The following is a 25,843-nucleotide window of genomic DNA, read 5'->3' on the forward strand; positions in this document are numbered from 1 at the left end:
ATCTAAGGCTGGCTCAAGAATCTTGATGCTCAAAACTGCCCCCTTGTCTTATCTGACTCAGTAAAATCACTGGGCATTATCCTGGATAAGAACCTGTCAATGAAGGACCACATCAAGAACTCTGCAAAAGATGCACTTTACTCTCTAAAACACCTCAAGAAAATTAAACCTTTCAATTCCCAGGATGATTTTAAGACAATTGTACAATCCCTAGTCCTTTCTAAACTGGACTATGGGAACGCCGTTCTAACAGGTGCACCAAAAGCTCACTTTGCCCCACTAAGGTCAGTCCTTAATATGGCGGCTCAACTCATAACTGGTGCAAAAAGATTTAAACACTTCACTCCTACCCTCAAATCACTAAACTGGCTTCCCATGGAAGGCAGATGTATTTATAAACTGGCCTGCATCACACACAAGACCCTCCATGCCCAATCCCCCAATTACCTGAACAACAAAGTGGTTAAAGCAGGAAAATCAAGAACTTTGAGAAGCACCAACTCACTTCTTCTCATCCCCCTGAAATTAAAAAGGAAAGCGACCCAATGCAGATCCTTCTCTGGTAATGTTACCAGGATAAGGAACACACTCCCTACTGACCTCAGATACAACCCCTTCTTCCATTGCTTCAAAAAGGACCTGAAACTACTGCTCCTCAACCAATACTTCTCTGACCAAGTCAACCAACCTAGGCATCAATAGACTACTGATCTCCCCTCTCACTCTGACTTTTAAGGATGGGGGTTATCTAACTGTTTCAACCACCTGCGTTTTTCACTCCTTCAATGTATATTTAAGTGTGATGCCTTTGCTTATATATTTTATGCATCCTCATGTCCTACGATATAGTGCAACTTTTTCTTTTCCTTTGTGCATATAAAGCGCTCTGATACCCCCGGGTCTAGCTAGCACTATATAAAACTCTATAAATAAATAAAAAAAATACATTAAATTAAATTGTCTTGTGCAATTGCGTGTGTGATGTAAAGTGTTCTGACATCTTAAACTGGTATGAGTGGTGCTATAATACTAAATGAATCTGAAAGACAGTGGTTATGGAGACTTGAGGGGCACTGTCAAATGGTGGTAATGAGGAAATGCGTGGCAGAAGTGGTCATGGTGTGGGGGCACCAACAAACATTGTCCAACAGGGTGCCATCAGTGCTAAAGCCAGCCCTGTAGACTACAATCCACAAAGAGCATCCCCAGGCTGCGTTTAACTAAGGGAGCAGTAAGTGCAGTTTGGTGTTGCGCATTGCAGAAATAGAAGCAGGTTCTCATCGTGAACCCTCTAGGACAGAGGGTTGCGTGGGGGACCAAAAAGCCAAGAGGTGTTATGCTGCTCTAGCGGTTACCATTGGGGATCCATTCTGCTGCCACATCCTCGCAACACAACACTGAAGCCGATTGCCGATTCGCGGGTTGAAAGTTTTATTGAGCTTGTGCTAGAAGAGAGACACAAACACCGATTTAATAAACAACATAAATACATATTTGATATCCGCTACCGCTGGCCTCATTAAATTAGACTGTTAAAAGGAACATTTCTTGGCTCTTTTGAACGCCTTGCAGTAGCCCCAAGTTTTATATAACTTTGACTGAGATGGCTAAAAAAACATGCTGGGGTGAACGGAGAAAGAGATGAAAAATAAACCCCAGCTCAGAAATTTCACTTGAAAGAAAACCAACTTGTAACAGCACTTATTCGTTACTTATGATTAGGTATATTTGTGCTGAGATCTGGCAAAGCACCTCAAGCCTGGGCTACACCCTTTAAGTGCTAATATAATAAAGGTCTATCTATGAATACTCACCTCAGTTCTGGCCTGTATGAAAATGATGGCATTTGTTTGACTCTCTTGGGAACCCACCACAATGGCATGCATATTCAACTGCTACTGGCACACAACAAAGCTCCATCCATACATATCCACTCTGATATGAACTCCAAGGGACCTACAATACTGGAGTGTCACACAACTTTGTAAAAACAGCAGAATGCTAAGTACAGTCTACTTAGAAAAAAATCGGGTTGGGTGGGGGGCGTGTAGTTATTGTGGGGGTGGGGGAGGTGAAGAATTCCCCAAAGTGACCTAAGAAATTTTGGCTCAGTCGCTCACAGCCATTTAGGATGTGTTTTAAAGTAGGGTAGTATTTTTTTCTTGCCTACCTCCCTGTCTAAGCATCTTGCTTTAAGCAGTCAATTTGCTGAGAACTCAAGCTGCAATCAGGCAGTGTAGGTAGGAAGCCAATGGCACCATAACTTCTGTAACCAATACAATCTTTTATGTTACTGACAGTCCACAGACATTTCTAAAGTTACGAATTGCCATATCATCTCTTTATTTATAGAAGTGAAGAATAATGACAAGGTGACTAAAAAAATAACCACCAAACCTTGACTCAGGCAGCCAGCCAAGAAATGGTGGGGTTCATAAGGTCTCCAGTGGCTCATTAGGTCCTGGCTGAAGTCAGCTTTTAGCTGTCTTGACGAGAACCTATAGAGTACAATACCAATACTTTAAAGTGGGCTTTGGGGCAGCCCATTGCCTACCATTTGCTGACTTTTTTGTCAATCTCAATTGCTTTCTTCTTCTTCTATGGCTTTTCTTCCTCTCCTTGTGTCTGTTCTTCCTGTAGAGCATAGATTCTTGATCATCTTTTTGAGTGGATGACTTGTATCCTGTGGCTAACATTCAGGGAACAATTATTTTTTCTTTTCTTTCAGGAATCCAAGGGAGTGCCTGTGTTTTCTTGCTCTCTTTCTTGTGTGCTGCTTCTCCCTTCCCAAACCCACCTCTCTATCCCAGACTTGTTCTACCCTTCCCTTAATCCTCCCTGTCCCGCTCGGCTATTTTTGTTTGTCATTATTTTGAAACCCACAGCTCCTCAGTTGCTCTCCTGTCCCTCTGCCCAACATTGCTCCTAGTGCTCGGAAAACTTGAGTTATCGCCCTTACGGCCTGCTCCTCCGTTACTGCATCATCATTCCCCGCAACGTTTTCCATCATAATTGATTTTTTTTCTCTTCTTGAAGGGCTCGACAGGTGAAATTTGCTGTGGCGATGCTTCTTTTTGGCTAAAACTCAACTTTTAATATTTTTTAATTTACTGCATTAAAATGGGTGTCTGTCATTTTGCAATACTAAATTAAAAATACAAGGCTAAATGGTTTCAACGTCACAACATATACACGCATGTGTGCACAAGCATCATGTTGTAGCAGCCATTATGTTTTTGCATGTTCTGGAGACAGAACACTCTCCAGCAGTTCGTTAGGCATCCCCTAAAGCAGAGGTCTTCAAACTTTAGTCAGCCGAGCCCCCCATCTAAACCTTTTTACAGGTCGAGCCCCCCCTGAAGGGATGCGGCGCCCCCCCAGGGGGGCGCGCCCCACAGTTTGTAGAGCTATGCCCTAAAGTCAGTGATGCTGGTCCTCATTGGTGATACTCATTTTTTTACTTTTTGCAAATGCTGTTCAACAATCACATTACAAACAAGCATTGGCAAAGCAGAAAGATCTGCAAGCACATTTCAAAAGCAAGAACCATTGACTTTGTCAATGCTTGTTTTTCAAATGTTGTCCGGAAACCAGGGCAGAGGACTCCCTTCCAGCACTTAACATGCTGTTCGTCATTTCTTCTTAAACAGCCCTGAAGCAGGGGAGTCCATCAGGAAAAGTAATTGAGAAGGAACCTGTAAAAGAAAGAGGGAACAAGGAGGCATAAAAGGAGATATTAGGGGAAGAAAACAAACAATTGCAACCCAAAAACTAATGCTGCTTGGCAGATCAAAAAGAACAAGAGGGAGCGAGAGGGAAGAGGAGATGATGTGAATGGGAGGTAGGGATGGTGTTATTCTTTGTGTTTATTGAGGTCGTCATCTCCAGAATCAGGGACATGAACAGATAAATTTAACCAGGTTACTTCTCACCAAAAATGCCCGCCGTTTGCTGATTTCTTTCGTGTTTTTTAATCACCTTGTCTTGGCTGTTAACTTTCTTTTTTTAAAGATGATTTGGCAGTTCATAACCTTGCAATTATCTGTTGACTTTTAGTAATTGAAGGAGAGTAGGATCTGCTTCCTATAGTTACCCTCACTTTTTGCTGATGTTTCACTGTTTTTGACTTAGACTGACTGTGATCCTGCTATTCAGGACCCCAGCCTAGCTGCTTTCTCCTCTAAATTGATTGCATATACTTTAAGTACACTCCAGATTGGATTTTGGGGTACCCTTATAACTCCCTAGTATATGGTATACTATGTACCTAGGACATAGGTACCCCAGGGGCTGCAGCATGTATTATGCCACCCTTGGGAGACCATTCAAAATGACACAACAGGTCTGCTACTGCAGCATTGTTAAGGTGGTGCATGCACACCTTACTTAGATACAGGTTCACTATATCTACCTGATTTCACTGCACAGTCACCCCTATGGCAGGCCTTATCAATCCTGAAGGCAGGGTGCTGGGTTTTGTGTGAGAGGGTGCCCCTGCATGAACACAGCCCCTCTGCAGCCTTTCGGAATCTATTCTCCGGGGTTGTTCTGGGATGCAGCCAACCATATACTCTTAAGTGCATTATAACCTCGCGGTAAATGCTAACTTTAAAACGGCTGCAAGGAAACATGTTGTGTTTGGTGTCAAACACCTTGAAATCATACCTCCACACCAGTAACTGGTGTGGGAGGTATGATTCCACCCTCCTAGAGGGAGAAATATGACAACACTGGTACACCTGTTACCAGCTTTCTCGACCCTGGCATCACAAGATGGATGCTGCCAGCCACAGACACGAGTCTGCCCTCCTGCTGCTGGGCAAAACTCCGGCAGGGGATGGCTGGACAATAGGTTTCCTGTCACAGGGAAGTGTGACCACCTCCCAGACAGGCTTTAGTGTATAGGGGCTGGGTGGGTGCACTCTCAGAGTGCTTTGATGTCTGCACTGGGGGCACATTTGGTGTCCCTGTGCATAGTCCAGCTCAAACCGGTTGCATGAGCCATTTGCTCCTGCTCTGGCGCAAAACTGGATAAAGGACATGGGTGTAGCCACCCCTCTATCCTGACCCTCCCATAGGTGGGTCCCCAGAGTTTGTCCCACCCCTTCCTTGGGTATAAAGTAGGAACCCCTGAATACAGGACTTTAGATTTTACCTGGGCTAAACTCTGCTACAGAAACCAAGTACTTTAACGATCTGCACAATGCTGGATGACTGAAGAATCTCCCTTGGTGTAATGGAGTTACTCCCCTGCTGAGCAGCAACCAAAACGCATCTGACCGGGGGACTTTGAAGATTCTGCAACACAGGAGGTGGCTTCTCGAGGTCTCTGAGGTCGATCTGAGTTCTCAGCAATTCTAAGGCCCATATCCCTTGTGGGGACTGTGCATCCCGAACCCCTGTCCACCATGCTCTTTTGCAGCAACATATGCTTTCTGGTGACGCCTGAGGCTGTGCTTTGGGCTACTTGTAGTCCTGACCCCGAGCAGTGTTTCCACCAAAGATTTCTGGCCTATTCTCCATGTGTGTTCCGTGGGCTGGTATTTTGTGATTCCACTCGAGGTCCCTTCGCGATCCCTAGTCCGTTGGCCAGTGGGTCCCTGTGAAGGTAACTTTACCTTTCTGGGAGCTTTCCTGGTTGCTCCAGATGTGCCCTGACTCTCCATTGCTTGGAGAGTCCCCATGACCTTGCTGGTCCTCACCGAAGCTAATTTCCTTGGACCTCAAGGGTTGCAGTTGCCAAGGCTTGTTGGTGTTCCATCCGAACGCTGACCCCCCCTAGCACGCGACATCCTTCATGGGACAGCTTACCTCTGGACTTTGGTTGTCATTGACGTCTCCCGGTCCCCGTGGTTGCAGAGTCAAGCATCGCGTCAACTCACCTGAAGCACCTAACATCGGTGGGCATTTGTCTACTAAGCCCCTGGTCACCCTGAAGTGACCCAGACTCTGTCCCCTCTGCTTTCAGGTTCTTCTCATCTCCGATCCAGGCTTGGATCACACCAGACACTTTTCCTCTTCACAGCAGCAGTACTTTGCAGCATCACGCCATTGAAAACGACGAAGATTCCTGACACCATTTGACACCAATGCATCCGGCATCCCTGGGTTAGGTAACACAGGTACTCCGATGCTCACATGGTGCTGGCCTTAGAAGCTTCTAAGTTTTTATTATTATTAATTTTATAAGGCACACAGCTACCTGGAGGCTTCCCGGTGCCATCAGACAGAACGCAAGATGAAAGGAGGACATCTACTGGTTAAGTACCCAGGTTTTTAGGACCCTACGAAAGTTGCAATAGCTGGTTTCGTGCCGGAGAGGTGTGGGGAGGGAATTCCATAGTAACTGGGCCAGGTAAGAGAAGGATCGGCCACCCAAACTCATCCGTTTGATCCTGGTGACTAGAAATTTGGCCTGAGAGGAGGATCGAAGAGGGTGTGTAGGAAGATAGGGGTGGGCTAAGGCACTAAAATACTGAGGTGCTGTGCCTGATTTGATCTTATGCATGTAGCATAGGGCCTTCAATTTTTTGTCTGATTCTCTATCCTAAGTGTTAAACCGGTCTTCCCCTACATTTGTTGCCCTCTTTGCCTCCTACTAGACCTATATTTTTGTTGGACATTAGGACTCTGGGCCCCTTACCACTGCTAAACAGTGCTGAGGTGCTGGTGCTCTCCTTTAAAATGATAGTTACCCTAGAATATCAGCTACAGGCCCTGCTACTGCTGTGAGGCCTACCCTTCATGTACATACTGGGAGTCTGCATGTTCTGGGACTTTTTGCTACTGTAGCCTTTTGTCCCCAGTTGACAGACAAGTAGGAAAGGGAACACCCCAGATCTTCCTGCATTTTTCTAGTGTTTTTCAACCCCTAGATCTTTCCAGAAGGTTCCACCCCTCCCGGTCACCTGACCTTACTTAGGGTATATTAGGAAGGGTCCTGACCACACATCTCTGTTACAATACATGACTGGGAAGGTGCTCTGCGGGAGTGAAGACTGCTGTGCTGAAAGGTCTGCTACACTACTGAGGCTGACTGATCCTAGGAACTGCTGCCCCAAGTTAGCTGAGCTGCTCCTGCCTGCCTGCTGATCTTGCCCTGCCAGAGGGGACCCAGGAATGACATCACCAGAGTGTCTCCACCAAGAGGCTAACTAATCCCCTGTTCACTGTGGGGATTGTAAAAGCCACAAGGACTGTAAGGACTGTCTATCCCCCAGCCTGGTGGGGGATTCATAAGGATCACCTTGTTTCTGAACTGCCTCTAGCACGAAGCCCTGAGAACTGTGACTGTCTTAGGGGCTTCAGGAACATCACCACTGCTGGCACTGGTGATTCATCATTCAACCTGCCCCCTGAAATCTCCGCCGCTGGCCCGTGGGGCTTCAATAACGATCCTGATTGAACTGTAAAGCACTGCAGGGAAAGCGCTCAGGAGAGCTGTGGTAAAGTAGCGCTGTGTGCCGTGACTGAAGCGCTGTGGCAGAGGACGCGCTGTTGCCCAGGACTCACCGCCGCTGCCAAGAACCAAACTGTGCTGGAAGGGGCTGTGAGTTAGAAACGCTGTGTGCCGTAATCACCACCGCCGCCGGAGGAATGTGCGGGGTATGGTAATTTCCCCGCTATGGGCGCGACAGGAGCCTTTACCATGTTCCCCCCTAAAGGCGCTAAGGTCAAGTGTTGTGCCCGTAGAATCACCGCCGCTGACTCGAGCGAAACACGCTACTGCAAACACCCCTGCAGGGCTGTGCGCGTGTGTCTGTATACTACAGCCGGACTTAGAAACTGCCCCAGTGAACACCGCTGCTGGCCCGAGTCTGCAGCAGAACTGAACTTGCCGGGAATCTCAGGCGCGTCATCGGGAGAGCAGCGCTGGGATTGGTGCTGGCGCCAGGGATTGCTTCGCGATGAGGGAGCTTCCTATCGGAAGCCATGCCTGGATTCAAGAAGGCTGCTCCGTTCCCCTGAGAGGCGCCACCAGGAAGGAAAACCACCCCGGACAAGGGACAGCACTGGAGCAGACTACAATTCCCAACCCACTCCCCAGGTAACGAGTGTCCCGCGCTACCATGCCTTGGGCTGCCTGGGCGGGCTGGGGATGTAGGGGATTATTGAGAGGCCGTCTGGGGCCGGACCTGCTTACGGCAGCCTTCTTCCCCTAGTTGAAGCACACCTAGAAGTGCGGGGGAGTGCCAGGCAGACAAAGGGGGGGCACCGTCACTGCACAACTGCATCCCGGGGGCATAATAACATTAAATACACCAGCCTGTTTGTAGTAGCATGCGGCTGTAAGTACAACAGGGACATAGTGGCACCGGAAACCCAAATCTCTGCAGCCACACTTGGACTAAAACAAAACGCTCTCCCTAACCTCCTGTTCTGGACATAGTGGGCACAAGCCTGCTGGAGACGTTCCTATGCCCTGAATATCGTGAACTGTGCACCAAAGTGCCTTATATTCACTACTTCTAGGAACAGTGTCTACTCCAAAACATGTGGGAACTGTTTTGTTGTGTTTGCCCCAGTACTTTCCCCCAAGAGATAGATACTACCCAGTATTGGTGGCAATCTCCCCATAGACATTACATACCTGGAACTTTACACTATACATGGAACATCCTGCCGTATTTTGGGATCTTACATAATTTTCAAATAAAGATACCTTTGTTTTCATATAAAAACTGGTGTGATGTTCTTTCATGAGTGTTATTACTGTGTCACTGTCGGTGTGTGTTACACAGATACTTTACACATTGCCTCTTAAGTTATGCCTTCCTGCTCTGCGCAAAGCCACCCTGCCAGAAGCGGTGGTCCCTACTTGGACTAGGGTGCTAACCCTACCAACTAGAGACCCCGGTTCTAACACTAAGCCAATGAAGGTCCGAGAGAGAACCTAAGATGGAGGCCTTATTGGGTACATGTTTGAAAGGGTTTGCTCAAAGTCCTCTCCTAAGTGTCCTTAATCTTTAAAATTCCAACCGCGACTTTCCCATAGAGTTGTATGTAGCTCGCGGCTTTGTTCTCAAACTGCACACATCCCCCATGGGTCCCCTGTGTCACTACCTTGGGTGGTTCCTTGGGGTCCCAGCGATTCTGTGTGCTCTAAGCACTGTGTTTAGTCAAGTCATGGTTGTTATACCACTTTCTTAGTATATGGTTCGATCTCCCCCTGGAACCCGCTGTGTATTGTGCTATATACTGTTGTTCTAGTACTGTAATACTGTGTGTCTCATTCTCTAATCTCATAAAGAGGTTAGTAGAGAGTGTTTAGTAATAAATGCATATATTTTATATATACCTTGTGGGGTTCTCCTTTCATTTGGTCATTCAGGAGGTTATAATCTGGTAAACCAAGCTGCTCTACATTCCTTCAAGACTTAGCCTGAAGGCCACTCTCCACAGCTACCACTAGGATAGCTTTTAATAAAGGTTGTCTTTAACCTGATCATCAATAAGGGTTGTTTGGACTGGTGCAAGGTGCCCACTATAATTAGTGGACAGAAACCAGGCCAACTTCCCACAGTAATACCAAGACTTTATTTAGGTTGCCTGACTGCAGCTTGAGTTCTCAGAACATAAACTGCCCGAAGCATGGTAGCTATGCGAGCTCCAGAAAAAGGAGCAAAAAAGACAGAGAGACAAAACTGGATACAATCCTTTCCACACTACCTTTTCACCAATTATTTTAGCTAAATAAATCAAAACGAAAGTAATAAAACGATAGTACACATGTAGAGGTGATTCTGGGTAGCTCAATTTACACCCACCAGAGAGGCAAGTAGTCACAGCAAAGTCCAGGCTCCAACTGGCTTCTGCTTGACCATCAACATTCCCTTGATGACATGTCGCATTCCTAGCAAGGAATGCTAGACCTTAAAGGAGAAGATACAACAGAATGTTATTCAATAATTATATTTTAGGGAAATAATTTTTCCATGCAATACTATAGTCCCTTCCGCCCAGACTGCACTTCAGTTAGCGATAGTACTGTTTTTGCCCTCCAGACGATGCAACAGGACTCGTACTGAATTCCACCCGATAGCTCATGCAAAAAATAATAATTTTGTGTAATTCTTTCCAACGCTGAATTTAATTCCATTCAGTAACCGCTTGAAATAATCCTTAAATGTAAAATGAATTTGTATTATTTAAAATCAAAAACGTTTTTTTTGTACATGTATCATCTTTTTGAAGGAACTGCATTTGAGGAACGCGCACAGGCTCCCTCACCAGGAAAATGCAATCCTAAAAGACACGTTACCCACAGGAAAAGCATGGTGTTGACAGATTCTATCAGCTTTTTACACTTTTTACAAAATTTCATAATACTAAACATGTAGCACAATTCAAAAACATAATTAACTCCTCTGGAATTTATAAACACATACATAACTCTGAATAATCACATTCATAAGCCACATTTGCATGGCCTATGTCATTTCAATTTCTAATATCAGTGGTTAAAAATAGATGAACGAAATAGTAATGTTGATGTTCATAATACCTTCTGCATAAGTAATGCATTAAGCCCCATAAATGTAATCCATTTTGTCTCAAACTCCCGTGGTAGGATGTCTCTGTTTCCCCCTCGAGGTAAAGGTTTACGATGTTCAACTACATGATATCTCATCTTGGACACTGTATTTCAATGTAAGTTCCCTTGCTATTATATTTTTACATTCGATGTATCCGTACCTTGGATGAAATCTTGCCCACTAATACAAGCGACCAAGGCACCACAAGTAAAACAATGCTCGAATTATTAGTGGGCTACTGGCATGAAGATATGGCGTCAAATTTCGATTACAATGTTGTTACAGTTGCCACAGATAAAACGTGGGCGCCAAGGATAATATTCTTTGTCTTTTAAAGTAGATTTAACAAGAATGATTTACAGAACGTTCAGTATTCGTAGTATAAATAACGGGTTCTTCATAAAACTGTTATGGAGCTGTTCACCCTGGAGTTGTTTTTACTGAAAATGAATAAAAGTTAATAAAAAAAAAGAATCCATATGTCAGCATGTAAAGTCGATATGCGGCATGACCAAGATTGTGAGTGTAGGAGTTAGATTTGTTGTTCCTTTCCAGACACCACTTTGTTAAAAATCAGGGAGAGAGAGCACTTACAACTGAGAACAATGCCCTGTTGCTAACAGCACACTCTGTTGTTGCTTCGGGGCCTTTCTTTTTATGCTTCCCAAGGCTTAGACTAGGCTCCCCCCCCCCCCTCCCCCATGCTGCCTTGATGTCAAGGTATTTATAGTGAATTACACGCTGCACACTGCAAATGGTGCACAAGGCTGTTTATCTGACCAAGTTGGTGATTTCCTGGATTTAGGGGATAGATGCTGAAGGAGGGAGTGCTGATGAGGAGGAGTCTGCCTTGCATGGGCCGCTGTGAACGAGAGAGGCGATGGACACATCTCTCTGATGACCAGACAGTGGTGCTGGTATCCTCAGCATCTGGTTCCTTTTCTGTTGTCCGAGTTCCCTTGGTAGATTGAGTACAGGGATCTGGTAGGGAGACGCGAGCCACGTTTATGCTTTCCAAACATGAAACCTTTGGAGGGTGCCATTTTCTGGCTAGCTCCTGAGCTTCAGGGTTCACTGTAGCCGATGTGAGTGGCTTGAATCACTGCCCCAGCCTGTGGACATGATTGCATGAGAGCTCTGCAAAGTTTCTGGAGCACTGGTGGACCCCCATCGTAAACAAAGGGGGCCCTGACTTTAAGGCAGTGCTACTTCTGAGACAAAGTATGCCACTGGGCATCTTAGAGAGTAATGACCAACATAAACATGCCCAAGGTGAAGTGAAACATGGGCCCAAGATGAATTAAAATGTATATTGGAATATATGAGAATAGTAAACATCTTATTCTGAAAGATGCATAGAGTAGCATCAGGGACCTACACAAATCATAATAGAAGACTGGGGGGATTTTGTGGTTTATTAACTGAACTAAATGAGGGTCCTGTACTGGGAACACTGGATTAAAACACAATGACCACTCCAAATTTGCATGCATGAATGGTGATGGCACCAGCTGATTGATGGTTACAAAATTGTACCCTAGGTATCACTGATATCTCCTTCCTATGGTACGAGATGTGCTGGAGCTCTCTGAATGGAGGTGGAAATACCCTGATAGACAACCACATTCGCTTGTGACGAGTTATCGCCTAAAGTGCAGGGCGTAGTGAAGCACCCACTATACTAGCGTGAGCGGGGTTGTCAGATGGACAGATTCACTTGTGTATTATGGCTCTTCCTAACTTTGAACTGTGACCTTGAGGTCACAAGACAGAAGCAGAAGCCGATACATATACAGAAAGGAAGTAACATGACACTGTTGTGTGGTGGGGCCAAGGAGTGGCAAAGGAACTAAACATGGTTACAGAGAGAAATGGATTGAGAGTGCGAAAGAGGGAGAAAATAAAAGAGCGCAAAGCAGGAAAGAAAAAATGGAAGCAAAAACAGCAGGAGGGAAAGTAGGTTCTAAAGAATGAAAGAAAAATGGAAAGAGAAAATAGAAAGGAATAAAGAAAAAGGTAGAAGAAAACTTTTGCTACTGGAACAATTCATGGGGAACTTCCTTGCAATTAACGGGATGAATGAATGAATGAAAGCGCTTATACAGCCCAGGACTCAACCCCAAAGGGGTATCGCCAAGCTGTGAGCGGACGTAGGAAAGCTAGGAAGCAGGATCAGTTGTTAAAAGTTCAGTTTTCAGGAGTTTCCTGAACTTTTGGAAATTAGAACATTTATGTAAGTGAATAGAGAGCGCATTCCAATATCATGGGGCAAGTTATGAGAAAGTTTTGCCACCAGAGCGAAGTTTGTTGAACCGAGGGACGGTAAGAAGGACCTTCTCCCCTGAGCGCAGAGATCTGCTCGGTAGATACCATGTAAGTTTCTCCACCAAATAATTAGGGACCCTGTTATTAAGTGCTTTATGGACCAAGCAGCAGAATCTTAAATGTCATTCTTTTATGAATAGGAAGCCAGTGGAGACGTCTTAGTAATGGGAGAGAAGCTGTTCTAGGTGGCATATTGAGGGCCAGCTGCGCTGCCATGTTCTGAACCACTTGCAACCTGTTCAGTACGGATTTGTTTGCTGCTGCTAGAAGGGCATTACAGTAGTCAAGATGTCTGATTACCAAAGCTTGAATCAGGGACTTGCCTGCTTATAAAGGGAGGAGATAGAACATACCCCTTGGAAGCCTCATAAAGAATGATCTAGATAGACTCCTAAGTTCTTCTTAGGCTTCACTCACTCACTGACTGGCAGGTCTATAGTTCAAAGTGGGGGTATTTAGTTATTCTGGCATCTCCCTTGTGCAGGGTTGGTACAACGTCCACACCCATGCTAGTTAATAATACTAGTAAGTAAGGTTAGATTACAGGCACCTTAAATATATACAACAGAGTAAACAAAGGCAGGAACTAAAGTGTGAAACCACACACTGTTGCAGACAATCTATCCATCTAGAAAGCAGGAGCATGCATGTGGAGCTGCACCTACTGAAGAGCAAACTGATGTGCACACAAGAGGCATCCAAACTCTGAACTCTAAATGGACGAGGCAAGCAGTAAAAATGGCTGACTTAGAGGATCGGTGCAGACGAAATTCCATCTGTCCATGCCTGACTGAGAGAACAAGGAAGAATTAATCACCTTCGATTGATTATGCTGAGACAGAGGAAGACATGACTGTGGAAAGATTCTTAGACCACAGACGCAATGACCAAGCCCAAAAGGTCTGTCCTGAACTTCATGATAAGGCCACTCTGCTACAAGAACTTGAGCTGGAGACTCCTGCAGTTGAGAATTCACAGTGTTTGACAACATTCACCGAAAATCTAATAAAGACTTGTTTGGAGTCTGTTAGAATGGTAAGATGAAAGAACAGAGAAATGCAGGGCTGGGCCTAGGACATTGCGACTGGTGCAGCTGCATCAGGTGCTGAGTTTCTGGGGTTGAGGGGGAGTGGAGCTGAGTTTAGAAATAAATCATGGGTGTGAGAAAGTGCCATATTTCTTGCATTGGTATGCCCCCCACTTTTTTCTGACTGCTGATGTGCTTGACGGAGTGTGCCCTGGGCTCCTGCCAACCAGGTACCCAGGGCCTGTGTTCCTTCCCTAAAGCTGTGTTGAAACTGAAACCCAATTGGCATCTCTGGCCACCTGTCAGCCCCTAGTAAATGGTACCCTAGGTACCCAGGGCATGGTGACCAGAGGAGACCCCTAAGAGCTGCAGCACTTATTGTGCCACACTTAGGGGCCCTGTACCCTGGCACCCACGCACTGCCTGTGAAGGCTGAGTGCCTAAGTACAGAACTAAACAAAGAGTCGACATGGCACACATCCCTGTGTGCCATGCCCACAAACCCACTGCCCTGGCATACATCAGTCACCCCTCTAGCTGGGTGCCCTGTGCCAGTGGTGAGGGCACAGGTGCATGAGCCCTGCGCCCCTACAGTACCCAGGGCCATTCCTGGGCACTGTAAGTGCAGTGATGCCATTAAGAGTATATGGTGCTGGGAGGTCGACATTACAAACTCCACAGCACCATATTAGCTACACTGAAGACTGACAAGTTTGGTATCAAACTTCTCAGCACATTAAATCCACACTGATGCCAGTGTGGGATTTAATGAGAAATGCACCACAGAGGGCATCTTAGAGATGCCCTTGAAACCTAACCACAGTCCACGTCTGGGCTGAGTGGCTGCAGAGGCTGCCACATCGCAGACATGTTGCTGGACCCCTGGGTGGAGAGCCCCCGCTCTCCTGGGCCTGCAACAATGCATATCCTGGGCGAGGTGCTAGTCCTCCTCCCCCAGGATGGGCAGGGGAAGCTTAAAAGGCATTCGCCTCTGTGAGCTTCTCCTGACCATTTGCTGTACCCAGCAACTGGCCCCCACCAGTCCTGACCCCCACTCTGGCGGGAAGACTGGCGGGAAAAACTACGTCAGGAAGGGGGGTGCAAACCGGTGCCAACCCCACCCCTCAGGTGGGGGAGACGAGGTGAAGCACGACCCCGGGCTCCTGTCATCTTGAAGCCGAGGAGCCCTGCCCAATCACAGCTAGGCTCCTGCCCCCCTCCCACAGGAGAGGAGCAGGCTAGGGTGTGTACCCAACCCGGGACAGGGACCTATTGGTCCCTGCCCTTTCCCTACCTGTAACGCCCCTAAAATCAGTATTTAGGGGCTCCCTGAACCTTCCTTCCTTCCTTAGATCCCGATAAGAAAAGAAGAAGGAAGATCAAGAAGAAGAAGACCCACCGTGCAGCTGCTAACAACAGGATGACAACAACTGACTTAGCCCCAGCCCTACCGGCTTGTCGATCCTGGAACCTGCTCCTGCCTAATCCCGGCGACTCCTGCAGACAGCAACCTTGGGACACCCAGAGGACCTGCCTGCCTTGACCCTCTTAAAGACTGGGACTCCCATCAGCAGAGGCTCTGCTGCAACAACACCCCTGGTGCCAGCCATGAAGCTCCGGACCAAACCACTCTGCACCCGCCGAGCCCGGCCCATGCCCGAGTGATCCAGGACCAAGAGGACATCCCCCCGGCGACTGGGACCCTCAGTCCAGTGCCCAAAGACCCTCCTCGCTGACCCAGACGACGCCTGCAGCCTCAGGACAGAGGACCCCTCCGGCCGCGACTAGCAGGGAGTAAGATTTCCCGACTTCAAAAGACACCCCTGCACCCGGCGTCCCACGACCCCTGTGCCCAACTCCTGGGTGCCTACCTATCCTCCAAGACCCCAACTTAACCCTCGAAGTGTTGGTCGCTCCAGAAGATCCTTCGTCCCCGAGCCTGCAGCCTTTGTTCCCTTTTCAAGTTCCTCATTGAATAACATTGAGCGCCCGACGGCTCAAAAGCACCCTGCACTCAGCCGCCCGAGTGCCCTTGGCAGTGCAACCTGTGCCCTATCCTACTTCCCCAATTGCCCTGAGCAAGTGACCAGTAGCCCAGCTCCCACAGCCGCGTGGCCTGCTAGCCAGCAGCCACCAACCGGAGGCCCCCTTTCCCTCATTGGATAACATTGGCCTAACTACCTCTGCATCCGGCCGCCCCTGTGCCGCTGGGGGTGAACCAACTGTACTTACCTGACCCTGGGGGACCCCTGAGTCTATGACCATAACCCTAACTTCACCAGCCAAGTACTCACCTGGAAACCGATAACTCACTCACCTGCCATTGGATAACATTGACTGGTTTGACTCGAAAAATCTTGAAGTGTGAAGTTTTGGAAACTAAAAATATTCATATAAAATCACCCGAATTCCGAAGTACTCACCTGTGATCAGGGGAGAAGCCAGTACTGTACCTTGTAGCCCAGAACTGAACCGCAAAAGTAATCCTTACCGTGTTTACTAGTAACTTGTATTTTTCCCATAGGAATCCATTGTCTGCTTTTCTATGAAATTTCTTCTAAGTGTCTACTTTTGAAAACTAGAAATTTCTTTAAAAATCATATGAAATACTGAATCGTAATTACTTACCTGTTTTGAGTTGAGACCCCAGAGCTCAAGTGGAGAAGTGTGGCTCAATGGTTAGAGTGGCAGACCATGATGCAGAGGTCTAGCCCGGGACCAGGGTTCAATTCCCCGCCTCGGCGGGTCTTGGGCTCAAAAAATTCCATGGACCTGATAATTTTCGCCTCAGTGCCTATTCCAATCATGGAGTCCAACTCTGGGCAATAGCTTGCTTAATCTCCACAATGCTAAGGATGCCTCACAGGGAAAGCCAGGATGGGTTTCACAGGGGTATTCGTACAAGCGCCTTGAGACACTTGCGAGTGAGTAGTGCGCTATACAAGTGTCAATTTACATTTAGTGCTGGCCCCAGGAGACCAGTACTGGATTACAAAAGTAACAAGATCGTACTTTACCTGCAACCTGAATTTTCTCCCATTGGATAACATTGCCAGATTCCTGTTGAAAAGTTTCTAAGTGTGAACTTTTAAAATAGCTTTTTATTCCTGAAAAATCACTACAATACCTAAAACGGTTTTGCTAAACTGTTTTCAGCTTAGACCCCAGGACTGAATCTAGGAGCCAGTCCTGGAATTACCAAAGCAATCTACAAAGTAATCAACTGTGTTTATATAAGGAAATCCATTGAGCTCAATACTAAATTGTGTGTAGAATTGTGTTGCTTACTGCATTCTCTGTACCTATTGTCTTTACAAAGTTTATTGCCTTTCTGCAAAGTACTCATCGGAGACCTCTCATATTGAGAACAGTATATTTTTTTGATACCTGTTGGTTCTAGAAATAAAACAACTATATATTTTGATATAAAAACAATTGGCCTGGAGTTCAGTCTTTGAGTGTGTGAACCTTTTGCTGACTGGGTGTGTATAACAAATGCTTTACACTGTCCTCTGGTACTGCCTTACTGCTCGACCAAGCTACCACTTTAGAGAGTAAGGTCACACCTGGCTTTAACCTCTGTTAAACCTCTGGGGTTTGTGGACTCTATACGCACTGTACCTTATTCTGGTCCAGTATATAAGGAGCCACTTTCTCACAATGGGTTTTAAAGCACGCACTGCAGAGTTACTTGTGTCTCCAGCAGTTTCCAGGTAACAATAGAAATGCCAAGATAATTCTGGAAATCAATGTTCCTGCTGGAGAGAGATCAGTGTTTTTTCTAATAACAGTTTTAACTCAGCGTAATGTAGCACAGAGGGTTAACATGTCTGCTGCAAAGAACATGTGCCATGCAGATCACTGACCTACATTTTATGTGGATAGCTCATTACATTAGTGTTTTTATCATAGAGATCCTTTTGTAACTTGAGGTTCATAATCCAACTATAGCACAGTGACTTTTGAACTGTCATTAAAGAGCTGCATGCAAACTGCATGATATAGGTCAGAACGTTAGGTTTTTTCCCCCAATCGTTCATTATCCTAATGCTGCTAGAAAGTGATTGTTGGGTAGAATTGCATTCTTATTGGTAAAAACAAGCCCAACCACTTTCTTACATTTTAAATTCTCTATTTGTGCTTCTCCAGACCAAATACTTTCAAAATATACTGCCTACTAGTATGAGTGACATGTGACTCCTACCTTGTTGTCTTATATAACAATTTTTATAGGCTGATTTACACATGTATGATTCATTGTCTCTGTATAATGTGTATGTGATGTAAAGTTCTCTGACATCCTACACTGGTTTGAGTAGCGCTTTAAAACAAATGAAAGGTATGTGAGAGGGGCTATAGAGAGATGAGGGACAATGTTGGAAAGTGATAGAGAGGGAATCTGTGGTGAAGGAGGTCATTGGGGGGTGCCAAAAAAGATTGTCACTCACACCGGGCACCACCGGCGCTAAAGCCGGCCCTGGAGAAACAACATATTGTGACTTAGAGTTACCGTAAGGAGAGGTTGTGGCACAACCACAAGGGTGTGTATTTTAGGATGAAACATTACTAAAAGGTTAACATCCTGTAGCATCCACAGTTCATTGATCCTATCTAAAATTAACTCTCCCGCGTTTTGTGAGTAAGGAACAGCTTTAGCTTGCCAAATGGTACTATTAATAATAGATTTTGGTTTGCATAAGATATTATGATTTGAAAAAGCTGGAAGATAGATACCTTTGAATGCATTGATTACTTCTGCCACTTAATGTAACTCCCCATTACAGCAGTGAGTAAAAGCATTAAACGGCAGCTCGCTTTGGACCTTTGAATAATGATAATGAGCTAGCTGGCATTTGTGCAAATATTTGCTCTGACATTACCAATAAAAAACTCAACAACATGGCCATCAATACAACGTACTATGGATTCTCAGGTCCAGTTTTGTGGAGCTACATGATCGGTCTTATTGCTAAAGTGGGCACGCTTGGGTTGGTTTCCTTCCTACCTGCATGGGATGCAATCAGTATCTAGACACATATGCACTCAAACATGTGAGGCAAACCGCATTACAGAAGGCGGGGCTGGACCGGCCAGGAAGTGCAGCGGGAAGACATGCAGTCGCCTTCCTGCTGTAGCGGTGGCACTGCATGCAGCGAAAAAGGTGGTAAGGAGCACAGTGGTCAGGGCAGCCAAGAAAAAGCGAACTCAGTGAAACCGTGAGGTCTGAGAGGCCCTGTATGTGCATGAGCAGAGTGGTAGTTAATGCATAGAGGTTAGAGCTAGTTCAGGTAAAGCCTAGCTGAAGCTGGTGGGTGTTTACTGAGTGTGAACAGCCCAGTTCTCAGCACACCATCAGCGAAGGTCAGTCCTAGCTCAGTGAGCACTATGTACAGATATTTATTTAGTTATTTGAAAATGTTATATAACACAAGCACCTCGCTATATATGAGGTGGCAGATGGTATACAAATGGATGCAAAGAGTGACATTAAGTCCGTTATACATTGATATAAGTACTTGAGGAAGCAAAAGAAGTCGAAACAGCAAAGTGCTTTGTGCACAAGATCACTATTAACATAGTGAAAGCTTGGACGGTGTACAGGAGCCAGCACAAGGTGTAGGAATAACGTGGTGTTTGTTCACTGACCATTGAGCAGCATGCAGGGGGTACTCTGTGTAAAATCAAAGGATAGGAGACGAGGCTGAACAAGGTGTTGAAACAGCAATGTCCGTAGTGCACAGAGAGCAGTATATAGAAGGCAGAGCTAGCCGCTATGCAACCACACAACCACACAGACGTACTGTACACTAAGCATGATGTTGCATCATTGATATATCTAAGGAGTAGAAGGCAACAAGACACTGAGTCAGCTAGACAGGCAGGGGACGGGATGCAGAGGTTTGCCTCTGTAGTTAGACTGTGATGGTCTGGAAGTATTATATGGTGAAAGGTGCCTTGTAGCGGAGAGCATAGTGATAATGCAATCTAACACAATCGAAGTGGCGAAAGAGGATCTGAGAGTCATAAAGTAAGAGAGAAAATAAAGGTTTCCTCCTGCATTCACACATTATTGTCAGTACTTGATATGGGGGGCGCAAGGTAAATGGTGTTTAGATTGTGAAATCCTCATCAGGGTTCCGTGGCAAGCCGTTGTATGCAAACTTTATGCTGTTGGTTGGATGATAGATGGGACTGCTGATTCACTTGAACCTCCTTGACTATTTACTATCTTATGGCCTCCAAAATAACAGCGACCAATGAACCCTTTGCTTGCCTCGTAGGGGGACAGTAGCATACGGTACTTTGAGATCACGGACGAAGCCCCTTATGTGCACTACCTGTCCATGTACAGCAGCAAGGAGTCACAGCGGGGTATGGGATACATGCCGAAGAGGGGCCTGGAGGTCAACAAGTGTGAGATAGCCAGGTAAGTTACCTTCCTTCGGCCTTGGGATCCCACTTCTGACATCAACCACCCCTAATGCCCATTAAGAGATGTCTTCCAGCATAAAAAACAGCAGAGATACTGCTACCCTGGCACAATCCGAGGAAGGACGGGCCAGGAACTTCACCCCAGTGCATACATTGTTGCTCAACACCTTGCTAGAGAGAAAGATCTCATTGGTTGCTTTCCCTGCATTCGTTGTGCCAGTGACGTTGTAAGAGGAGGGATGCTGCCTTTTAATCTTATCCCATTTTATTCTTCTAGATTTTACAAATTACATGAGAGGAAATGTGAACCAATTGCAATGACAGTGCCGAGGAAGGTGAGGAACTCACAAGTGACTTAGAATAAGACGTCTATCAGAAAAGTTGTATGTTGGTCCGAAAGCTGGAATACAGAGGGTTGCTACCTGGGTCGGACTGGCGTACAGGACAATCAGCAGTGCCCGACTGGCTGGTCTGACAGGCCAGTGTATGAGCTGTTCATGGGGTTGTTACTGTTAATTTTCCTCTTATTAAAACAAGCGTTACCTGCGGAAAGCACAAGTACATGCTACCTCTAAAACCTGGCAAACCACTCATACAGAGTGACTTTACAAGTTCAAAACTGTCCCAAATTGTAGACATTGTGCAGGGTTTTAACTATCCAAGTTACTTATAGCGACTACTTTTATTTTGGGGCCTTGGCGTATTTTCTGTCCCAGTCCGACCCTGGTTGGTATAGGTCTTGAAGGTGCTGCCGTTGATTGGTTCTGTGGGTTTCTCAGCACATGAGTAGCTGGGCTGCTGCGTTGGTTTAACAACAGAACTGAACTTTGCTTCTAGCTACTAGTACAGCTGAGTTAGCGCTTCCCCTTAAGGAATTTAGCTCTAAGGGCATATTGGTCGATAGTAGGTACTCTGGGCCAAAAGTAGCTTCTCTCAACATAGGTGTGAATTTAAGCTCTTATAACATAGCCAGAAAGCAGGGATACACTGATGACCCAGTGAATGGAACTGACACTCTACTGATGACTGCTGAGTACTGAAATCCGAGGTGGGAGCTGCTGGTCGTGAATGCTGTACAGTGACATAGCTGGATGAATGTCCTGGGGCAGCAATAGCAAGGGATGCTGCAGATCTAAGTTTCATTGGCAGAGATGTGCTTGGGTCCCCGTGGTGGTATAGCCAGGTGCACTGAAGGTCAATATAGAGGTGCATTGGTGCAGGTGTATGTGGGTCTTAGTACTGGAACAATATGTCATTATACAGTTCAGTATTGATTTGCATTGGCCGGTTTGTGCGCAGCTTTGAGTGCGTAACAAAGGGAGGGTAGGTCACAAGTGATATGCCCTACCTGAAAAGTGGAAGGCACCTAGTTTTAGAAGAGCATGGATTTCTGTGGATTAGGATGGGGCTTTCACTGAGCTGCACTGAGCCCAGACCATTGATAGCTGCAGGTCAGGAGTGTAGTGCACTGGTAGAGTTGTGTATGGGTTCTAGTACTGGCAATGCAGCTGGTGCTGTAAGTTGGAATTGTAGTGCATTGTCAGATGTGTTAAAATCTTAGTAATGAATAGAAGTAAGAGCTGCATGTCAAAGTTGAGGTATCTCAGATGAACTCTGTGTCTCCCAGTACTTAAACAGCGTTGTCACAGGAAAATACTAGGATACTCTGGTAAAGATGTGTGATTCTTTCTCCTAGTATCGAAGCTCATGTTGTCTTTTTTTGCTTTCTTCAGTCAGACCTTTTCCAAGAGGACCTCTATCCCGATACAGTAGGCCCGGACCCTGCCATGGATGCAGACGAGTGGCTTGCCGGTAAGAATGCCAATCCCATCCTGATCTCCCTAAAGGACGGGTATGTGCCAAGCAAGTCCCGTGAGCTGAAAGTGAACAAGAACATTCTGGACAGCAAAGGACCACGCAGAAGCCATTCGTCTAATGAAGCTGGGTTCTCCAAGGTAAGAGTGAGGCAGACAGAACCTGTATTAGTAGAGCAGGGTCAAACGAAAGCGAATCAGGGATCACTCTTACATCTGTCCTCTGTCTGGACAGCAAGGATGGTCAATCTACCTAGTTCTGTTTAAATAAGTTAATGAAGCGGCGCATGACTTACAAGTGGGTTGTGAGTAAAGAATGAATGAACGAATGAAAAGTTTATTGTTTGATTAATTAAAAACCTTACAATATATATGCAGTAATTCTTAATGATAAAATCCAATTATAAAATTGATTATAAACAAATTTGGGCATTAAGTTCATTATACTATTTACATATTAAGTACATCCTACATTACATTCTTTTAGTTTTTGATGTTCTAACTTAATTCTCAGTCGCGTTAAGAACTTTACAAAAGCTGAAGTTAAAATAATATTGTCAGTATGAAGGCATCTTATTGGAGCTTGCCTGCAGCTCCTTATTCCACGAACATTAAAATATCTCTTAAGAATGAATACTCTTTCAACTTTCAGTTCTGGACAAACACAAAGGAGGTGCATAATGTTCTCTTCACCAAGTTTACATAAGTTACAAGTCGTTGGTGCCTCTGTACGCAATCATGCCATTAGATGACATGTGCCCGGAAATACTCCAAAAGCAGGCTATTATGAATATTTGCTTATACTTCACAGACCAAGGAATCTCGAGGTACAGTTGCAGTTTTACCTTGGTATATCCATTCATTAGAGACCACGCATGTTTTTTTTTTTAAAGGTATCTTTATCCAAGAGTATTGATAGATACCTATGTGTACTATTGATAACGTTTTAAAATGAGTTCACTGTAATTGGCATTTCCCAGGCAGAGTTTACTGAATATTCCTCTAATGGAGTACATAGATATTTCCACGCCTGGGCTTTCCTGTTTAAGTTTATTTCCTGCCACAATAATTTGGACAATTGATTTACAGTATCCGTTGTTATCCTTTTCCATACTTTAATAAATTGGCTTTTTCGCCCAAATGCCTGATTAGTCATCCCAAATTCCATTCGTATCTGCGCGGGTGATGCATTATGTGGAATTAAAAAGAGGGCTTTATAGATTTCTGTGACTGCATTTTTGATTATGACTGAGTCTTTTCCACACAATGCTTCACTTCCATATGTCAGAGTTGGCAAATGTTTTGCTGATATTACTTTCAAAAACGGTCCATAACTCTGCCTTCCTATGGATTTCTGTATAATTATGAAATCCGCTAGCAATATTTTTGCTCTCTGTTGAATGTCAATCTTGTGTGGTTGAAATGATCCTCAGTGATCAAATAGTACTCCTAAATATCTATATGTACTCACTTGTTCTGTTTGTGAGTTATCAAATTCCATTTATACTTGTGTTTTGACCTTGAGCATTTGTTAACCTACATAATTTTTGTCTTTGTTTCGTTTATCACCATTCTATTTTCTTCAGAGTAGTTAGAAATCTAATTTAACAGGCGTTGTAGTCCAATTCTCGTTTGACTAAGTAGGATAACATCATCTGCATATAGCTGGTTTGATATCGGAGTATTGATTAATTTAGGTGGACAAGCATTCACCTCATTTTAGGCTTGCGTATGATCAGCTAAAAATAAATTAAACAAGCAATGGGGCCAGTACACATCCTTGTTTCAAACCTGACGCTGTTGGTATTTTTTCTGATACTGTTTGTCCATCTCCCATCCGGACCCCGACCCATATGTCAGTGTAAAGAAGTTGGATTCATGTTAACAGGGAGAGTGGTATACCTTGATCAATTAACTTCTGCCACAAAAGATCTCTATGCACACAGTCGAAAGCCGACCTAAAATCTACGAAGCACAAGTATAGTGGTTGTTTCTTTGTAATGTATTTGTCCATTAGTACAGATAACACAAGGATATTTGTTGTAGTACCCAAGCCTTGTGTAAATTCAGTTTGTTTCGAAGGGATTATCTGCTTTTCTCTTACCCATTTAGTTAAGTTAGATAACAGTACACCTGCAAATAATTTGGCATCAGTATCCTGGAGCGTAATGAGTCAGTAGTTTTCCGGCAAAGACCAAACTCCTTTCTTTATTTTAAATAGGAGCTTTCAATGATCCCTTCCAAGTTTCAGGTATCGATGCTGACTTTACAATTTCCTTAAAAACTTTTGTCAGGTATACTGACCATAGACTGGGGTCATTCTTATAAAGTGCAAACGGAATATCGTTCGGGCCAGGTGCGCCATTTTTTTGTTTCTGGATTAACTTACATATTTGTTTGCTCATTATATCAACTTGTTTATATCATGTCGTTCTTTGTTAGTTCAATCATATTGGCCCTAACTTTCAACTCAGTGTTATCCCAATAAGGATTAAGATGTATAGACAGGAACCTGATCCACTCATTCTCAGATAAGGAAGATGTTACAGCTGTTCTGTTTGGCCACACTAAGCCGTTTATTAATGTCCAGAATTCTCTGGAATTTGATTTTTTATTGCAAAAGTGTACTTTAGCCCAAAGATCATGTTTTTTTTATTCCTTTCGTCCCACAATAACTTCTGCAGGTTGTGATTGACCTTTTTGAATTTTAAGCACAAATCCATATTTTTCGGATTCTTTTTCTTATCTGCCTTCTCAATTGATTACGCGATCTTTTCATAATCCTCGTTGTTAGGGTTAATGTAAATTTGTTCCCACTTTCTGCTTGCACCTTTTGTTTTTTGAAAGTTTTTTGCTTGAAGGTATTAACAAGTGAGTATAGAATTTTATAATTTCTTGACAAAGGTCCTCATTTAGAGCTGGATGGTAACACAGATCCGGACCAACTCTTGGTTCATCCAACACATTTAGAGTTGGAGATTCCAAAAGTAGTCTCTCAACCAGTCCCACTATCGGAAATCCACCAAGCTGGGTGGTAACACAGATCCGGACCAACTCTTGGTTCATCCAACACATTGAGAGTTGGGGATTCCAAAAGTAGTCTCTCAACCAGTCCCACTATCGGAAAGCCACCAAGTGATATCTAGATGTGACTGCCCATAGGAGCAGAGTATTTTGCGCTTTTTTCACAGTTTCAAATGATTCCAACATGGACTTGAACACATTTTGCACTTATTGTAGCACTAATTCAGGCGTTGAAAAGGGCCTGGTAGTGTACTGAGGGGCAAAAAGGCGGGGCAGAAAATGTGTTACGTTGTTGAATGTGGGTGCTTCGTTGTGGCAGATTAAGGAATGGAAGACATTATCTGTGATCAAGTGCTGGGATTATTAAGAGAGGGACCCTCACAAGATTGGGCCTCTCCTGTCTCTCCAGTTTATTTCTCAGCCAAGCCATGTTTGCTTGGGAACTTTGCATTCTGCTGGAGGCGGATGTCGGAATATGATACCACCTGGAATTTCCTTTTTTTGGCAGAGAGGTCAGTCTCCCAATGGCAAAGCCCATCATGGAGTCCTGTCACTCCACCTCATTTATCCATTCTCCTTCCGTTTGCCTGTCCCCTCCCGTCCATGCCAGTTACTCTCCCTCTTCAAATTGTAAACATAAATGATATGCTTTATTCACAGCTCCCGGTCTGGATGACTGCCAATTA

At 44.9% G+C, this 25,843-nt stretch overlaps 1 protein-coding gene across 1 annotated transcript in view; it reads left to right on the forward strand.

The window, feature by feature from the left end:
- LOC147705723 (coronin-1A-like) overlaps positions 1-25,843 on the forward strand; it is a 227,440-nt gene that overhangs the window by 198,150 nt on the left and 3,447 nt on the right. Inside the window, exons 8-10 of the mRNA XM_086932158.1 lie at positions 20,169-20,314; positions 20,597-20,654; positions 22,053-22,274. Coding sequence (XP_086788284.1) covers positions 20,169-20,314; positions 20,597-20,654; positions 22,053-22,274 — 426 coding nt within the window. The remainder of the gene's footprint in view (positions 1-20,168; positions 20,315-20,596; positions 20,655-22,052; positions 22,275-25,843) is intronic.

Source organism: Lissotriton vulgaris, chromosome 7 (genome assembly GCF_964263255.1).
Source record: "Lissotriton vulgaris chromosome 7, aLisVul1.2, whole genome shotgun sequence".
NCBI lineage: Eukaryota > Metazoa > Chordata > Amphibia > Caudata > Salamandridae > Lissotriton > Lissotriton vulgaris.